Source organism: Salminus brasiliensis, chromosome 16 (genome assembly GCF_030463535.1).
Source record: "Salminus brasiliensis chromosome 16, fSalBra1.hap2, whole genome shotgun sequence".
NCBI lineage: Eukaryota > Metazoa > Chordata > Actinopteri > Characiformes > Bryconidae > Salminus > Salminus brasiliensis.
The window spans coordinates 28644229-28664560 of NC_132893.1; the positions used below are offsets into that span (position 1 = coordinate 28644229).

Sequence of the window (20332 nt, forward strand, 5' to 3'; positions counted from 1 at the left end):
TCTGGCTGAAGGCCGATTCACTCTTCTGTGATGATGCAAGTAAACATTAACCAAATGACTAAGTATTGGGACACTAAATATATTAAAATATTTAAAATGGGTATTAAAAAGACTTTATACTGCTTTTGGTGGAATAACTCTCTGTTTCCACTGTCCACAGAATAAAGCTTTCTACTTGATATTGGAGCATTGCTGTGAGGAAGCGTTAGAGGGTTAGTGAGGCCAGGATGTTGGATGATCACCACCCCACCTCATCCTCAACTCCTCCCAAAAGTATTGTATGAACCAGTCCAGAGAACACAGCCCCAATGCACCACAGCTCAGGCTCACCAAAACTGGACTCTGTCTCTATTTCTGCTGAGGCACACAGGTCGTAGGGTCAGAATTTGACACCAACAACATGATTCTGTGGGCCCAGCCTGGTCCAGACTGGTGGAGGTGCTGTAATGGCATGGGGAATGTTTTCATACTAATCAGTCATCACTATAAAGCCACAGCCTATTTGAGTATTGTTGCTGACCATGTGCATCCCCTTATGACCACAATTTACCTTCCAACGGCTACTTCCAGCAAGATAATGGTCAATGTCACATGACAGTGAGTTCAGTGGTGGTTCCTCCCAGTCTCCAGATATGAGTCCAATAGAACACACCTGGGATGCTGGTAGAACTAGAGATCTGCAGCATGAAAGTGCTCCTGATATGGAGGAATGGCATGAAAATATGTAGGAATGGCATTAGCATGTCAGCATGGACCAGAATCTCAAAGGAACATTTCCAACACATTGTGAAATCCATCCCACAAGGAATTGGACCTGGTTTGAGAGCAAAAGGAGCTCCTGTCCAGAATTAGTATACATGTTCCTATTCGAATGGTGCATTTTGACTGAAACTGATTTGAGGTTTAATTGTATATTGAAGCCCAACATGAGCTAATATGTGAATAGCAAAAGACAGCGAGATCTATATATCTCCATAGTAAACAGCTTTGACTTGAGACAGTCATATAGAGTGTTTTGTTGCTGTGTTTACCTGCAGACGTGTTCTCTTTTTTATGTATTCACGGCATCACGCTACATTATGCATGCACAAAGCAAATCAGTGCACTCAGGTCATAATAGCACAGCGATGATATTCACCGCTTAAAAATCAATCCGAAGACAGATTAGCTATTTAAATGCTAAAACTGTACACAGGGAAGCAGAACGAAACAGGCCGAACAGATAGCAACCTGGCTGCAAGCTCGGCCAGACAAGAGCTCAGCATATATTTCCCAAGTCTAATGTTGCATGACAAGGGACCAAGGTTCTGTCAAGGTGAATCAGTTAGTGGCTCTTTTTAAAGACCTTGCGAATGCCGCCTCCCGTGTCTCTGCTGAAAGATTTGCGGGGGGGGGAGGTTGGGTTGGGAGTGGTTATGTAGGAAAAAAAAAAGATTATCAACTCCTTTCTCACTCCCCTTTTGTGATTTGAGTCGTAGCTCGATGGACCCTTGAAAATAAAGCACAGTATTTCATATTCTAATCTTCAAGGAGGCATCCTCCCAATTGTACGGCATTTCATGAAATATGCATGTGCAGATTTTAGATTCTTTTTACCAGCCCCTTTGCACTGATGAGCGTTAAAGGGGCCCTAGATTGGAAAACTGCATTTACCTTGTTTACCTTGGCATAGTTGAATAGTGAGAGTTTGATTCTTTGATTCTTGGAGGTGACAAACCTCAACCGTAAACCTAAATAAATCAGAGCTGTAAGCAGGTCAATTCCAAAACCCCCCAGACTGTTACATAACAGTCTTGACACCATTTATTTACGGCAACAAAATGTACATATACCCAGCCTAGCGAAAGCCTTTCATGACTAAATAAAATGCAACATTTACTTTAGGAGAATGCAGAAGAGAGGCTAAAAAAGGGATACAGGCCGACCCAAGGAAAGCACCAATGCTGTTATCCAGCACAAGGATGCCTCTGAACTGGCTATAAGCTAACACTAGCCCAGCCAAACCAAGCACTGATGCCATTATCCATCATGAGAATGCCTCTAAAGTGGCTAAAAGCTAATGCTAGGCTACAATCTTTTCAGCTAGATAACCACCGTACCATCTGTACACATACGGACAGGGCAGCAACACTATTTTGTAAGACATAATGCTAGGCTAGTCTACGCTATGCCGTTACTTTGGGTCATCTCGGTGGCGTAAAACCAGCCAATAAAACCAAAGCATATGCATTTTTTCTGAGCCTTCCATACAAGGAAAATATCAGTCATTCCAAGGCAAAATAACAATAAATAAAAAACAATAAATCACATATTTACTATTTATGCATCAAATAATGACTAAATCTCGATAAATGCATTTTTTATATATAAGTACTAATCTCTTAAGTTCATCCTGTAGATAAACTGCTGAATGATTCTGTACATCTTTAATAAAAAAAGAATAAAGACGAAATCCTCGTTTCACACCAGTCCCCGGCATAATCCAATCACAGGACCATTACCGTGGCCCTTCCGTAGGCCTTTATTTAATCAGCCCTCATCTTGTTTCCATTAAGATTTGCTTTTACAGTATATCATCCTGCTGCCTTTTTTTGGGGGGGATTATCCCGGCCGCGGCTCGACTGAAGTGTGGAGAAAAGTATTTGGCCGTGTCGGGATCCATATCTGTCATCCTCAGCATCCTCAGCAAATGTATCATGGTCAAATGACAAATTGCTTAAACGAAGTGCTGCGTGAGAGCAGGCTGTGCTCCCAGACACGGAAGAGACTGAGAGAGGAACACAGTGCTAGCTCATGGTCAGAGCGTGGCCATGTAACAGACATCATTACATGGCGTTATTGTGGAATTCTGCATAAGTCATTTAACAAGCTGCAAAATGTATGCTTTGCTAATAATTATCAGGATCTCAGACTTTACCATTTTGATATCGCAGCAGCAGCTCCGACATACAAATGAGCCTCTAACCATTAACTAAATGTTCTGTGAGCATCCTGAGTGTTTTGGAATAAATCAAGACAGTGATCCAATGTGATGATTTAATGGAAAAAAAATCCTATATATCTTCCAAACAGCAACTTTACAGGAGAAGAAAAACAACCTTCTGAACTTTCAGTGGAAATTAATGTAAAATAATTTCCCTCAAAGTCATTGGAAATGTTGATACAATGAAAAGAAAAAGGATTCAAGGAGACTTTATATTCATTCCCATCACTTGTGGTACATGGTTGGTGTGGCGCAGCAGATAAAACCACTAGTTGCAAGTGAGCTATTACACCATGTTGGAAACCAGGGTTCAGTTCCCAGTCTGGGTGTGCTACACCAATAAGACTCCTAACACTGAATTGGCCCACTTCTGTAATATGGGTAACCATGTAAGTCGCTCTGGGTAAAAGCGTCAGCTAAATGCCATAAATGTAAATAGGTGGAATGAAATTGAGATGTCAAGGTCCCAGTTACACTCAAAGAGCAATTATGAATAAATAAAATAATAATAATACAAATCTAGAATATAAGAAGGGTAGACATGAATAGAAAAGGGGGAAGGCAGTGAAATTTAAAAAAGTAGCAGCAACCTAATCGCAATATGAGATAAGTATAGCAGCATGAATGAATTAATATAGCAGTAGCATAATAAAGTGGGTAAAGTGTCTGACGGATTTAAATTATATCAAAAAGTAGAAAACTGCAAAATTGGAGATAAAAGGTTGTCACGTGATGGCGACATTATATATTGGAGGTGCAGCATTTTGAACGTTGTGGTGATCTTATGCTTTCATGAAGCTGTTGAGTTTCCTGAAGATTGAGGCAGTTGTGATAGCCTCCCCTCCATCTCTAAAGAGTATGTGTTAAGCATTAATAAAGGTTCCAGTAGGGTCTGATTTCTGGGTCTAACAGTTTGGTTCATTTCCTGCTCAAGTACACTTGATTTAGCTCATCTACTCATTTGGGTGTTAAAAAGGAGAAACCCCCAAACGATGCTGGTCTCCAGCTTCCAGGTCTTACCTCAATAATGAAGCAGAGTCTTTGACTCTTGTCCTGGAATTCATTTTCCAGTCCTTTTGTAATCTCTTTTAGTTGCTTGATTACATTTACATTTATGGCATTCAGCTGACTCCCTTATCCAGAGCAACTTGCAAGGTAACTCATATTACAGAAGTGGGCCAATGTAGTGTTAGGAGTGTCACCCATAGACTCTTATTGGTGTAGTGCAGCATAGTCACCCAGGCCGCGAATCGAACCTCAGCTTCCCACATGGTGTGGCAGCTCAGTGGCAGGTAGTGGTGTTATCCATTGCACCACACCAACCACCTGATCAGCCTGATCGTTTGCTGTAACTGACTACTGATTCCCGGCCCAGATTTGAGGCTGTTGGAAATAACCCAATCACTCCACACTCTGCCTTGGGAGGTCAACGTTCAATCTTCTATTCAGGCTGGAACCCTACTACTATGTCTATTAGAGTTCATAGGCTTTCAATGCTACATTTGCATTTGTACATTGCTGGACTACAGTGGTCATCAACTTATCAGATATCTGCCTTACTGGTACCTAGTCTAGACGATTTGCTGCCAATTATGGTTCCTTTGATCATGAAAGATGGACATAAGATATAACCTAGAATTATAATTTACCATCATAATGCTGCAAATATAGGAAATTTCAAGTGTGTCTTCTTTCAAAACCCACCGTATGTTCAGGGGCTCCAGATAGATGTGTCGGTAAGGTGTTAAATGTTCCCTCACTGTTTAAGGACATTGCTTTTTGTACTGTAAACTGGTACACTTGCTGCCTATAATATAATATCTCTATGTTTCTTCGCAGTCTGTGACCATCCACCTTTCATCAAAGCTACTCAAAGCTACAAACACATACACTATCACTCACTCGCTCGTAGACAATTCTCTGAACTGTGCAGTTCATGGTATTTAAGAGCCATCCAGATAAACTGCAGCTCCATTATCATGAGACTGTTCCAGGCCTGACATTTAAATCAGCCTTTGTCATTTTCACAGTGGGAGGTAGCTTAATGGCAATTGCAAGGTCACTGAAAATACTCTGTAATTTGAAGTGGATTCTTATTATCAAGCACAAGCTCGGAAACCACATAAGAAGAGGGTTTTTCAGGGCAATAATGTTTTTTGGGGCTTCATGTTTAAAACATTGTTGCCACTGAAATGCACAAGCACCAGTCAAATTGCTTATTTTAAAGGAGAAAAGAGGGACGATAATACTCGGTTGTGTATTTTGCTGGCCAAGTAAGCCTGCAGATGCTATGCAAGCTCGTAAAGCATTGAAGATGAAGTGCTATTGAAACCTTTTTTTGAAAGGATTAGCTTGTTACACAAGTGCCACAACTGGTTACTTTGGAGTATTTTTGGCTAGCTGGGCTTTTGCATGCATACATGCTCTGAATATATATATATATATATATATATATATATATATATATATATATATATATATATATATGTGTGTGTGTGTGTGTGTGTGTGTGTGTGTGTGAATGAGACATGATTTTCCTTTGTGAGAGTAGATGTAAATGTGTGGGTGTGTCCTGTGTGAATGTAAAAGGCCTTACTGAGGTTTAGTAGCAACTGTAAAGCAATAAGACTCTTTACTTGTTTTTCTTTGGTTTGTTTTTTCACAATTTTCCATTTTTCTACTATGTTCCACTGAATTAAGTAAGCCGTTTAGCCTCTATGGATAACCTAGCGTAAATGCAGCCAATGGGCCCTCAAGGCCAAATATAATCTATTTACAGCTTCAGTCAGGAGGCTTCAGTGGTGCAAATCTGGTCTGGAGGCCATTACCCTGGCACCCAGCATAGCCCTGCCAATGACAGATATCTAAGTCATGCAGGAGAGACAGTGATGAGGCCACTGTATGCCCAACAGCTTTTTTTTGGCAGCAGATGGAGAGATGATGGTCATTGATTAAACAAACAAAAATAAAACAACACCATAACACAGAGGTGTTATGATTGCTCAGTTAATAATCATAGTCAATTAAAAGTCACTTTCTTATTGAAATAGCAATGGTATGTTTACATTTATGGCATTTACCAGATACTCTTATTTTACCATATTAATAAAAGTATAAAATTACCTGTCTTAATAAAACATATACAGGTGCTGATCATAAAATTAGAATATCATGAAAAAGTTGATTTATTTCAGTAATTCCAGTCAAAAAGTGAAAGTTGTATATTATATTCATTCATTGTATCATCATATATTTAAATATATACATATATTCATTATATATTTCAAGTGTTTATTTCCTTTAATTTTGATGGTTATAACTAACAACTAATGAAACCCCAAATTCAGTATCTCAGAAAATTAGGATATTACTTAAGACTAATACAAAAAAATGATTTTTAGAAATGTTGGCCAAATGATGATGAAAGTATGAACATGAAAAGTATGAGCATGTACAGCACTCAATACTTAGTTGGGGCTCCTTTAGTCTGCATTACTGCAGCAATGCGGAGTGGCATGGAGTGGATCAGTCTGTGGCACTGCTCAGGTGCTAACCCTTATTAACCCTTAATACTAACCCTTTTATTGTTCTGATACTCTGCAATTAATACAAAAAGAAATAAAATGAGACATGATTTTCCTTTGTGAGATTAGATGTAAATGTGTGGGTGTGTCCTAATTGCGTACTAATTACTAATACTAACGAGTATGAAGTATGTAGTATAGACAAAAGTGTCAAAGTTGAGTATCCTTAAACATCCACAGTGCATACTTAGATCCATTCAGTTAGAACGGACACTTATCCCACAATGCAATGTGAAACAGAAAAGAAGGAGCATCTCACGTCTGGAAGAAAGCTCATACTAACCTGCCAAACCCGCACTATTAGTGTGTGGTACGCAACTGGGACGCAGCATATGAGTCTCATGACTCTGTCACACTTCCATCTCCTAACACTCACTCTGTCAGTATGTGTAAAGCTAAAGTGGCCTCTTTATTACTGACATTATGGTTATTTGTTAATTGCATTGTGCTGCTGTACAGTACAGACATACAGGACTTAAGATACAAAGGCTTGGTGAGCATCAGTGCGTCCCACCAGCAGTGACATACTATTCAAAAATGTCAATGATATCCGCTTATATTCAAAAATCTGAGACCACTTGCTGTACATTCACATTGGCAGCAGCTCAATACGCATTAAGGCTTTTAATTTGTAAAATGTAATAAATACAGATAACCCAAGATGTTCTAAGGACCCTCAGACACCCTGTTTTTATTAGGCCTTGGCGTTCTCTTGCCGGATTGGCGTTGGATTGAATTCACAGAGCACTTCTGCTGTCTGCCTCCTAATGCCCACCAGGGGAGCTTTAATTAATGTCTTTGTCTGCACTTTTGACTGCAGAGGCCATTGATAATATGTCTCTCTCCATCCATGGCAATGCATTACCTGAATGTGTTCTGCAGTGTCAGGCTGTGTGCTGTGCATAAGCATCTGAGTTAAATTGAAAGTCATTTAAACAGTCATAAACACAGGATGCGCCGGCTCCATTTGTCTCCGCTGTCTTAGGGAAGTCTTAAATCCCATTATTCCACATATCCGCATTCAGTAGACATCGCTGAGTGAGTTAGGACTGAATGAGGAAACCGTCAAGCCTTCCACATTCCCAATTCAGTTCATATCAATTTTCTCTCTCTCTCTCTCTCTCTCTCTCTCTCTCTCTCTCTCTCTCTCTCTCTCTCTCTCTCTCTTTCTCTCTCTCTCTCTCTCTCATGCTCTTCAGTGTTTGTAATTGAGTTTTCATGGAAAGCTGAATAGAATCAAGGAAATGTATTCCCAAATATATTAATTACTCATGCATCAAATGCATGTTAGAAAGGGAGTGAAACGCAATTATGAATGCATCAAAGGTTCAATTTGAGCTAAAACTGTTGATGATGTTGAACACATCATGGAGTATTAATAAGCGCCGCACATTTTAGCCATCAAAGAGCCATTGATATCAGCACCTGCTCTTTTTTAATGAAGCTGATGAATGTTTGACTTTAGCAGCCAATGTTTCTCATCAAATCTCAATAAGCAGCACAAAGGCACTGATCAGCTGCATTCATAATGTAATCATTTCTATCTTGTGCTGTTTTTTTTTTCTCTCTCTCTCTTTTTTAATCTACAGTGTGTAAGCCTGGCTTCTACAGATCAGCTCTGCAGACCAGAACATGCAGCAAGTGTCCTCCTCACAGCTTCACCAAAACTGAGGCCTCCACGTCCTGCCAGTGTGAGCAGGGCTACTATAGGAAGGACACAGACCCGACCAACATGGCCTGCACAAGTAAGTATTTTGTACTTCTTTTAGAGACGCTAATAGTGCAAAATAAAAGATTAGCCCTGAGAGAAAAACTGCAAGAATGGAGATACATGTGACTTTTCATCACATTCAAATAATCCTGATAAGGTGTATCGTCTTCTTACAAATACAAATGGGATATCAAACGTTTTTAGAATGAGAGTGAGAATAATCCTAAAATGACTATTTAGAAGTAATCACTTTTACAGCTAATTTTGGTTCTTAATTTGGTTTAGATATAGTTTATTGTTATTGATAATAAAATAGTAATACCACAAATTATTTATATATTATATACTATAATACAATAATATAATATAACATTGTGTAATTAGTATTTACAGGCTAATAATAGTTTATTATTATTATTATTATTATTATTATTAGTAGTAGTAGTAGTATACAATATGTTTATAATAATAATAATAATAATAATAATACATTGTTTCTACGATTTTACCTTTTGATTGAAATTTATAAATGTAAAAACTGCATTTTATCATTATTTTACTTTGTTTTGTGATATCCTTTGTTTGTTTACATACTTTTAGTTATGTTTTAATTTTGAAAATAAAAATTACAAAACTATTTTGTTATTGAGTATTTCATTTTTATTTATTTATTTTTATTTCATCTTATATGTTCTTTGTTCAAATAATTATACTCTTAGCTGATTTATTACTTATGTATAAATATTTTTTACCTCCTTCATTCATTCACTTGGTTTGTTTTCTGTTATGATATTTTATGTGCAATTAAATCATATCAAAAATGACTTTATCCATTAAATATTTAACGGCCTCCGTTCCCCACAGAGCCTCCTTCAGCTCCACGCAACGCCATCTCCAACGTGAATGAGACCAGTGTGTTCCTGGAGTGGAGCGCCCCGGAGGAGACAGGTGGAAGGAAGGATGTGACCTACAGCATCTTGTGCAGGAAGATCAGTGCCGACGTGGGTCATTATGAGCCATGCAGCAGCCATGTCCGCTACCTGCCCCAGCGCTCGGGCCTCAGGAACAGCTCAGTCATGGTGGTGGACCTGCTGGCCCACACCAACTACACCTTTGAGGTGGAGGCAGTGAACGGCGTGTCTGAACTGACCAAACCCCTGCGTCAGTATGTTTCCCTCAATGTCACGACCAACCAAGCAGGTAAGAGTGTGCACGGCCTAGGACTTTCTGCTGATGGTTTGTCCCCTTTGTTTGTTTTCATGCTGATGTGTTAGGCTATTTCATCAATATCAGCTCAAACTGTTTTTGACACAAATCTGAACAACTGTCATCAGATTTATGAAAGCAATATAGTAATGTTCAAAAATACAATTCTCAGGAAGAAAAAACCTCAAGAAGTCTTGAAAAGTCAAAATTATGTTCTTAATTAAGTGTTGTTGGTTACATAAGTGGGTTTTCCATACACCCAGTTTTGCAAATTTTGCAAGTGTGCAAAAAAAACCTAATGAAAAAAAGCCCCAATAACACACCTAAACGTTGCAAAACATTTTTCACACTAGGACAAGATGAAGAAGTTAGTATATCGCTAAAGCTGGAATGTTGGAAATGATGGAAAAGAGGTTTTCGAATAAATAATAACATGCCAAGTCGTAAGTTACATTCGTTTCTTATCAGTTGACATGGATGGCCACTGACTTGCGGATGGTCCAATCATGGCACATAGCTTTTCAGAGGTTTCTTTTGATATATGGGACAATGCAAGTTCAGTGCTGTTAGTGGTGTTTGCTGATACTCACTGTACTGGGCTGAGTAATGTACTCCTCAGAGGGAGATCCAGTTAATTCCCCCACAAGGCAGTGTTTACTTTACACATTCCATTAATGTGTATAATGTGAGTTTAAGTCAGACTGCCATTCTGTCAGTACGCTGAGCGGAGTACTACCCTGGCTTTAATGGGATTCTGCAGCCGTATTGCAATCTAGTGGTTAAATTGAGTGGTCAAACTGCAGGGTTGTGCAAGCTGAATAAACAGAAATCTGCAGCAAGTAGCAAATATGACATATATGACATGATCTGACCAGCTTCTAGGATTGGCAAAACTATCCATAGAGATACATAGCCAAGTGATCCTTCATCTTTTTTTTTACTAACATCACACTTTATTGTGTGTGTGCATATCACCGGGGTCATCATCTGGTGTCAGCAGCAGCTTTAATGTGAGGAAAGAAGGACAGATATGATGGATACGGGTCTACTACAGTACTAATAAGGACATGAACCATCAGTGCAGAAGGATCAGATCTGATCAGCATTTTGTAATTAGCAGTAATTAGATGAGCTTTAGCTTGTTTGTCATTGAGAAAGTAAAAGTACATAAGGCTTGAAATGGGAATTTCCTTGGGAGAATGGTGAGCCCATAGCCATGATGCTCAGTGGCTGAGTGGCTCACTGTCTGGACAGATTGTGTCAACTATTTTTAGGAGTGACATTCTGGTCCTGTTATCTCCAAAACTTTGTTTTTGTGAGGCCTGGTCTCTCCAAGCTTCCCTCAGCAGGCTCAAACTCAGCCTCCTACAAGGCTGTTGTCAGCACCTGGACTGATAGGACCTTCCATATTGCAGAAATAAGCAGCCATCAGGAGATCTAGTCTGCAATTAAAAGGCGAACGTCCATATAAGTGTGCTTATTGCATACTTTGCAGTGTTTGTCTGTTTACTGCAGGAACGTTCAGTCCATAATGTTCAGATTAAATGTCGTAGTCCAAGTTCAGGAGGTGCTGGTGAAAAATCCACTAATTTACAGTTGCACAGCATGTAATTTCTGAACACAAAGTAGACACTGCGGCTGGACTGGACTGTAATTACTCCATTGTTCATTACGACAGTGCTGTTTCTGCGGCCTGCTTAAGGCCGTGCGAGTAGAGACGATAATTAAGCAGACTTTACTGTGTTTGTGTGGTTGCTTCTACCAGGAATACGCCCTACATGTTTACTGAGGTCAGAACGTTTGTGCCGTGACCTAATTAATGTTGATTTGTAGGAGACCTGACGGACTGAGACTTATTTTGTATGAGCCACATGTGAAACAATTAGGACACCCTATGAAAACCCTTGTTTTTGTTAACATATATAGACATATAACTAAACAAATACTAAAAACTTGTAAAATGTAAACTTGTAAAAAACTTGTAAAAGCACATAGAAATGTGCTTTCTTGTGAGAAAAATGTTTTTACAGAATATTAGAATGATGAGAACATGGAAGACAGTTTGAGACAATTTTGAAGGACCCTGTCTTATTTAAACCCTATTTAAACTTGTTTAAAAATATATTTAGTTTGTTATTCTCTTGATTCTTGAAGGGAATGGTGAAGATCACCATGGCCAGACTCAAAAAAGCTCTCTGAGGCCTTCAGAAAGAAGGTTGTCGATGCATACACATGAGTCTGGGAAGGAATTAAAAAGGAACCTTGAACAATTAGAAATCAACCGTTCCACTAAACTTCTACAGTCATTCTACAGTTTGCTGGAGAACACCCAGACTAATACCAGAACCTATGCAACAGTGTGCTCCAAATGTATCCACATTTAAATTATTTGGACACACTAACTGAAGTCCTGTTTGGCACAAACCAAACAGCAAGTACAAAAACCTGAGAGGAAAATGTCATGGTTTGGGGCTGCTCTCCATCATAGAATCCATTACCAACTCTTTATTGTATTGAGGGTGATGATGAAAATGTGAGACCATTTGCCCAAAAACTGAAGCTATGAAGGACCATGCAACATGACAATGACCCTAAACATTCCAGTAAATCCACCAAAGAATTGCTCAGAAGAAAGAAATGGAGAGTTCTGGAATGACCATGTCAAAGTCCAGATCTTAAACTGGACTTTAACTTTTTCTATGCAAGATAATTGCATTTGCATTAATTACCTTTTACAAATGATGTTTAAACAATGTTTCTTCAGTTGTGTGTGTTTAGTTGTTAAATGTCCATACATCTAAATGTGTTAAAAACCACAAGGTTTTCATGGGTTGGGGTGTCCTAATTGTTTCACATAATTGTATTTACATCAGAGGGTCTGTGCTTCCCTTCCCCCCACCCTAAAAAGAACACACACTCACACAAACACATACACAGGCCACACATTCGTTCCATTTTCTGTGAGAGTGGCTGCCATTGACTTTTCATTAAGGTACTGATAACCCTAATGGATACTGATGCTAAATCTGCTTTATCTGAGCTGGTCCTGTAATTACTTGAGCTCGTCCTGAGACGGCTGCGAAGAAACCTGTTGTGTGCTCTGTACCCCGTGTGTGTGAAGCCTGCCTCGTGTGTGTGAAGCGGTTCCGCTGCGATAAGGCAGCCTTGAAATGAGGGATTTCACGTCGGACAGCGAGGAGACTGATGTGGAATACAGAACACTCACTTCCCCAGCGCGGCTGCAGTCGGGATAATCTGTTCGGGTCGATGCATCGAGTGGCAGCAGCGTTTCTTGTGAACTGGGTGGCTCTAGGCTAAGCGCAGTGTTTGGTAGGTGCTGTAAGACCCAGTCGGCGTGCCAAAGTGCTGGACCTTTTGTTGTGTGAAAGTGGGAAGCAGGGAAATATCGGCATTCACCGTATGGTGCCCTTCCTTGTGTTGGGAGTGCTGTGTTCCATTACACAGAAATAGCAAACGCTGTTCCATTACCTTCTGTTTCATCCAGTGCCGTCTACAGTGTGCACATATCAAACTGCATTTTTTATTCTGTCTGATGGTTATCTAATCTTACTGCAGCTTCATATCACAGGAATGCTACCAAAACAACCACTGCTCCTGATCCAGGATGGATGTCCTGATCCAGTTTATTTGGCACCGATTCCAAGATCTGAGTGCTCAAATATGGAAAGTCTGCAGATACAGAGTTCAGTCTGATATTTATAGGTGATAAAACCACACAAAGAGCAGTTAAGTTCCTTTTTCTGGTAATTAAACACAAAGGGGTTAAGTGTGAACAGAAGCCAGAGTCTAAATCCCAGTAATGTTGACACGGAAATGTGATCTAATACAGATCTAATACAATTCCTGGGAAATTGTATTCCAGGAGGGCTTGTAATACTATAAACTGACATATTATCAAAAAAATACAGCAACAGTTACTGTTGTTTTTGCTAAATATTCACAATGCACGACATATCAGTGGGCGATATCTTATTTGACAATACATATATGTATTATATAAATACATAAAAAAATATATGGCCGATAATTACAGATGATAAATTTGTTCATAAAAATGATCGCACAGTGTCATAAGTGATAAGTCCCTTTAAAAAAAAAACATGCCTCACTGCAGCAAGATTGTGGTATACATCTATATATGTAATCTCTGTGAAGACGAGTGAGTAGACCATAATGGGAAAAAAGCCATGTCACTTCACTGCTACGTTCTCTCTTTACTGGCTTCCTGTAGCTGCTTGATGCTGGCCTACAAAGCCAAGAACGGACCAGCCCCTCCATACTAAGATGGCAATGGTCAAAAGCTGATCCGCACCTAGAGCCCTTCGAGCTTCAAGTATGGCTCGGCTCGACCCGCCATCCCTCAAAATCCACGGAAGACAAGCGTCCAGGCTTTTTTCTGTCCTGGCACCAAAGTGGTGGAACGAGCTTCCCCTGGGTGTCTGAACGACAGAGTCCAACGCTTACTGTCTTCAAGCGCAGACTGAAGACCCACCTCTTCAGAGAATACTTGAACGAATAGCAGAGTGGTCTCCTTATTGACTTGTGTTTAGTAATGTCTAAACTTATCTTAAGGTATCTTTGAATTTTAGTCTTTTCAAACTAGCTAAGGTTTTTCTTGGGTAAATAGCACATTTGTAAGTCGCTCTGGATAAGAGCGTCTGCTAAATGCCGTAAATGTAAATGTAAAAAAACAGCCTTAAATAGGATGAGAGTTTGATCAAGCTTAATGTTAATGCCGATCCATTAAAGGTTTCAAAGAATGCCTTTTAAATGTAAAAATAGTCTGTTTGGGACATTGGTTGGAGCCAAAATGCAAAAAAACACAGTTTAACAAGCCTATTTACCACCCTGTTACTTTGCCACAGAAGAAATGACAGTAGTGGCTGGTTTTCCTTTTACAGAAGGCATTATGAAAATGAAAAAGATAAGCAAGGCTTTTATTGGCTATTTATGTCACTAAAACAGCCCACAGTAGCATAGCCCAGTCCAGTTTAGCCTAGCCTAGCATAGCTTTCACAACTGTAACAAGAACTTTTTATAACTATTTACGAGTCTCCTCAGTTTCAGTCTCAGATTCTCTCAGTGTACAGTCAGAATGGTGTGTGGTTGACTGGCCAATGAAAACACAGCATTCCTTCCTAACCCTTCCAAGGCTAAACGCAATGTCTACTCCGGAAGAAAATGGAAGCGAGACTAAAAGAGCCTAAAATCTACCAGACCGTGTGAAGCACCACTCAGAGTCACGGGGAACCTGATGAAGACATTGCGCTTAGCCTTGGAAGGGTTAGGAAGGAATGCTGTGTTTTCATTGGCATAGTCCGCAAGGCTGGCATCCAACCCACCAGAGCACCTTAAAATTAGGCCTTGATAGCCTCCAATACTGATATTTCAGACTGATTCGGGAAACGTAAAAAAAAAAACTTGGGCTCATCACGTCAACATTCCTTCTCATTACCTCTAGACCTCCAGAAATGTTTTGAAGCCCTATCCCTGCATTAGAGCCTTCCTCCATTCTTGCCTCCCCCCTCCCTTCTACATGGCCAGCGCAGGTGGCACAGGTGCCGCTGAAGCCACGCTATTTATTTCCTTATTTCCCCTCCGCGTAATCCATTACACTAAACTCCCAGGCCTTTTACGCAACCTCTGCGAGCAACTGCCGCAGTCTAATTTAGGGTGAAATATTTAACATAATATTTGCACTTATTTCCTCGCCGATTCGTCTCTGTCACGAAAAGTGCCACCGATGCACTTAAGTAGCATGCAAAAAAACAATCTCAAGGTGCTAATTCGTTTCGCTGGGACAGTGGAGGTACGGCTTCAACATCTGCCTGGCTCATTAAGGTGCTCTCAGATCAACAGAAGGATTAGGCTCCTTAAAACACTATTAATGGTGACAAGCAAAATGATGATTTTGGAGCCCAAGACAGCCCTGCCACGCGGCTTCAGCTCAGCTTGCGTGCGGAATTCGCGTCACGCCGGCATGCTAACCGGAGCCTCCAAGGCAGTTCCACAAAGAGGAAGATGTAAAGTCTGCTTTTCCCCTCTTTTTTTGGCTTTCATAACTAGGACAGTTTGTGTAGATTGATCAAATGCTTGCTGATTTCCAGCACTTGAAGTGAACTAGATTTCAAAACAAGCTGAATTGCATGCAGGTGCAAGTGATTAGTGCTTGGTCTTTCGCATGCCTCTGAAGTGCGCTCATGTTTCCCTGATGAATGTCGACAGGCACGTAAGTGGTGGCATTTGCAGAACCATTCTGTGAGCTTTTAATATTTGCCCATTCACAGCAAGTAATTGACATATCAATCTGCAAAGACTTGCCACACTCAATATTCCTAATTACTCTTAGTGACTTGCTTTTGGCATGCGCTTGAGAGCGCTCGCATTTTGCCCCGCTCACAGCCAGGGCAGGCCTATCTGTTATCGGATCCTCCGTCAGCAGTCGAAGGCGCTTTGCAGATGGTGACCCAATCAGTCATTTGAATAAGTCACTTATTAGCATTTGTTCCCCCACTCCAGTCTTAGTGGTTTTATGGCGTTCCATGTTAACAGCCGCAGGACGTGGTGCTGGAGGCTCTGCGGTAACGACATGTACCTTGTGACAGGACGTGCTTAGGTCGTTTGTTTGAGTTAGGCAGTTATGACAGTCATGACAGTTATAGATGTCTCTGAGGTTTTTGTAGACAGTGCCAACAATGCATGTCCGTCAGGAAGCCTCCTAACCCTTAACTTTAACTACATGCCAGTGTGTTGGTCCACAGTTCAATAGATCTGTCCACACTGCATCTACGTATCAATCAATCAGTCAATCAATCAATCATTCAACCTTTATTTTCACTTAGAGTTTTATTGAGGGTGACCCTCATTTGTGAGGTAGCCAAGCATTTACAATAAACAGGGATTAAAAGAGAAAATAAATAAATAAATAAAAATAAATACAACAATATTTTTTTATTTATTTATCTTAGATTAAAAGCAGCAGGGGTAAATGAGCAAAGTTAAAAACATTTTTAAAAAATGTAAGCTTAATATAAATTTATACAAAATTATCAAAATGACATTTCATTAACAACAAGAGGAAATTATTAATAAAAATAAAAAATAAATAAAATAAAATAAAATAATAATAATAATTTACAAATGGGAATAAATAAGACAAAATGACACAAGTAAAACCATAATTTAGAGGAGATAAATGTCAAATAGAAGATTTTAAAACAACCAAACCAAGTAATAAAAATGTAAATAATAAAGTAACTATGACAAAAAATAATAATAAAAAAAAACTGTACTGTTGATAGTGAACTCCAGCTTACTGGTGCACTGTGACTAAAAGCAAATTTTCCCATAATTTTCCCAAATCTCAGAATCTGATCATTACTATTTAAGAAAAATTGTTCTTTATCTGACTGTTATTGAAATGTAAAGCATGAACTTTTTTTTTTCAAGAGATAAAAAAAAAACATACTTATCAGTTCACTATTCAGTTTCTTTTAGGCTTTCATAGGACCAATTTAAACAGCTATTAGATGCTTATGTTAGGACAATGGAGCGCTGAGCCCTTGCTGGGATTTGAACATTTGATCTCCTTACATTTGATGATCAAGCGATTAGACTGTAGGGCCACTCCAGAGCTGTGAAATTACCTTACATTAAAACAAGGATCTGTGTAAATTCACCTTGCTGTTTTTTTCTTGGACACAGAAATGTACATGGTTCCACAGCTCTAAGGTGGCGCAACAGTCTAACAGCCTGCTTGTCAAATAACAGGAGATCGTACATTTTAATCCATCCGACTGTGGAATGTCTTAAACCTATATGTTTGAATGAGTATGGCGGGAGAACAGACCCGCTGATGGTTAAGACCTTTATTGCTTTATTTGGAGTGCATTGCTGCAGGATTGTGGAAGGCCAGTGTTCTCCTCACAGGGAGCGGGTTGGCATGGGAGCTTTTTGGCAGGAGTCATATCTCAGCGCTGCTTTGGCTAGTGGGCTGCTTGGCTCTGCCAGAGGTTTTTCATCTTGCCTCTCGGCAGGACTCCCCCAGCAACACTTGTTTACAAACACACGGCCTGCTGAGAGCTTCGCCCTGGCACTCAGATGGGGTCGTCCTGGAAACCGTGACCTTTCCTCCCCAGACCCAAAGCGCAGGCCCGGAGCGTTAACTTCAGTTAAATTGCACGCTAAGTCTATGCCTGGGAAGAAAAGAAGAATGCTGGAAAACCAATATTGCCTGGAGTTGTTGTTGCACCGGCAAGGAAAAGTAAAGTCTGTTGGTGTTCCTTACACCCAGCTTGAGGCGTGTTTGATAAGAGTGATTAATCGAAGCGCGAGTAGCTCAGGTTCGCTAGCGCATGATCCGTGTTGCCGAAAAAAGGAATGTTCGCACGTCTGGGTGCGGAAGCAGTGACATTCCTCACTGTTTGGCGTTAGCGGCTGCCTCTGTGGCAAAGGTGCAGCGTTCGCGGCTTCACGCACTGGAGGATGGCAACACTTCCCTATTAGAGCCATTAATCAGAGCACCATCATCACACTTCCTCTGCCACACTTCCTCTACAAGAGGTGTTCCATCTGTTAATGAATTCGAAGAGGCTGCTCTAATGAATGTGGAGGAATTTTGGTTGAGCTTTATTTAGCTGTGCTTAGTCCACCGCAGTTTCGCCGGATGGTTTCAATAGCCGTTTAATTAGCGCTGATAAGAGTGATTTGATAATGATAGAGGGCATTTACCTCCGTGAAAGGTTCTGTATGAAGCACACATATAAACACGGCAGATATCACTGTACCGTATTATACAGTACTGATTCTGAGGATTGCAAAATATTCATACTCACTAAAGGCATTATAAGTGTGGCAGTGACTAGAGACCCTAGGTTATCATGGTAATATCACAATGTGGTCACAGTCCAGTTCTGTTATATCTTTTGATATAAAGTGTTTTACCACATTCCTGCAGTAACACCTGCTTTTCCATGAGATATCAGCACTGGCCGAATAGATGAGCACACCAGTGCCAGTATCTCAGATATAGCCCGACCTGGGGTGTGTTATAGCAGTTATACCACAGTTCTATTCTCGATATTAATTATTATATTTATAAGAGGGCTTTCTTACATCCGCCAGCAAAAATGCAGCAGTAGGGGAGTGGTTATACAGAGTGCTGGATTATTGATCACAAGGTTGTGGGTTCAATACCCACATCCGCTAGGTTGCCACTGTAAGTTCTACCCTTGAGCAAAGCACTTAACCCTTTCTGCTCCGAGGGTAGCATAGCATAGCTGACCCTGCGCTCAGAGTTTTCTCTGTGATTTTTCAGCAGCAGCAGCAGTATGCTCAAGCCGCCACACCCCAACCCCATGAAAAAGTACCATAATTACAAAATATTACATAAGACATGGAATTCAGTGACAATAGGCTGCAAAACAAACTTTGTAAACTATTTATTCAGATCTGTTTATACATATAGCATCTTTCTCCCACTGGCTGTTTTCGAACTGTACAGGGCTAGGGTAGTAACGCTAGCTGAGATAACCTGGCCTTAGCATTTGCTTGTTTAACACAGCCTGGCGGCCCTTCTCTGTGTAAATTTCAAATCACATCTGATCTACTGTGGCTTTCTGTGATTTCGATGTGACTTTAACTTAATGTAGTACTGTCAAAATGATGCATGGCACGTGTGCATGGCTCTTTTTTGATCAATGGTATCACATTTTTGGATGTGATGCAACGTGGTGTGCGACAGATTTTACATTTACGTCTTTCCAACTGTAAAAAGAGGGAGTTCTGTGTAGGGGAAAAAGAAACCTGGCATGAAAAGTTTCCATGTAAACTGTGTTTAAACTCTGACTGCAAGGTAGCAGCATTGTATATTATGTGGTTGTTGTGGCGCAACAAATAACACCACTACCTGCCAGTGAGCTTTTACACCCTTCGATTCCCGGTCTGGGTGACTGTGCTGTGCTACAGCAATAAGAGTCCTTGGGCAAGACTCCTAACACTGCTTTGGCCTGCCCCTGTAATACGGGTTACCTTGTAAGTCACTCTCGATAAGAGCATCTGCTAAATGGCACAACTGTTCATGTATATTATACTATAACACATTTTCACGCAAAAATATTTGCCATTGTGCCGAGTACAGATGTGAAAACGTGCTAGAATATAAAGGTATTCGCCATTTTAACCCCTTCAGGGGTTGCATGCTTGTTACAGGGTTGAACGATTGTCACTGTATTTGTCTTCACAAACGGCACACATTACTGAGAATGACCCATATGCATGAATGCTACGAAAGTATACTGAGACTCCTGAGACCTGTTAGGTCCACCCCTCCTCCCACCCATTTTTTTTGTTTTGCTATCACAAATACAGATCAGAATTCCCCTCGCCCACCTTAAGGCTTATTGAGAATCAATAACTCAAAGGGGCTGCATCTCCTGCTGGACTGCAAGTCAAACGTTTAACAGGCTTCCTGAGTGGTTAAGTGACCCGGGCCACCCTCCACAGAGCAGCTTTCTCTCCTGCCTGCCTGCAGATCGGGTTGCCAAGTGTTGGGTTGCAGGCTTTTAAGATAGGAATGATTATAGTTTTGTCTGGGTGAAAGGAGGGATACGGTTACTCTTTGTTTTGAAGAGGGGGAGACGACTTTTCTTTGCTCCCCTAAACGGCATGCTGTTGCAGCAGGGGTACTGTATCGGCACCTCGGGGATCATTTGGACATGCTTAAATACTCTTTATCTCACGGTTACAGTCTGACACTTCTGTTTCTGAATACACAGCTGGATCAGATTTCTGCTGTTCACATGCAGACGGACGGCATGTTTTTGTGCG

General features: G+C 40.4%; 1 protein-coding gene across 1 annotated transcript in view; it reads left to right on the forward strand.

Moving 5' to 3' along the window:
• Positions 1–20332, forward strand: part of LOC140537287 (ephrin type-A receptor 5) — a 95154-nt gene that overhangs the window by 38623 nt on the left and 36199 nt on the right. Inside the window, exons 4-5 of the mRNA XM_072659639.1 lie at positions 8157–8312; positions 9143–9478. Coding sequence (XP_072515740.1) covers positions 8157–8312; positions 9143–9478 — 492 coding nt within the window. The remainder of the gene's footprint in view (positions 1–8156; positions 8313–9142; positions 9479–20332) is intronic.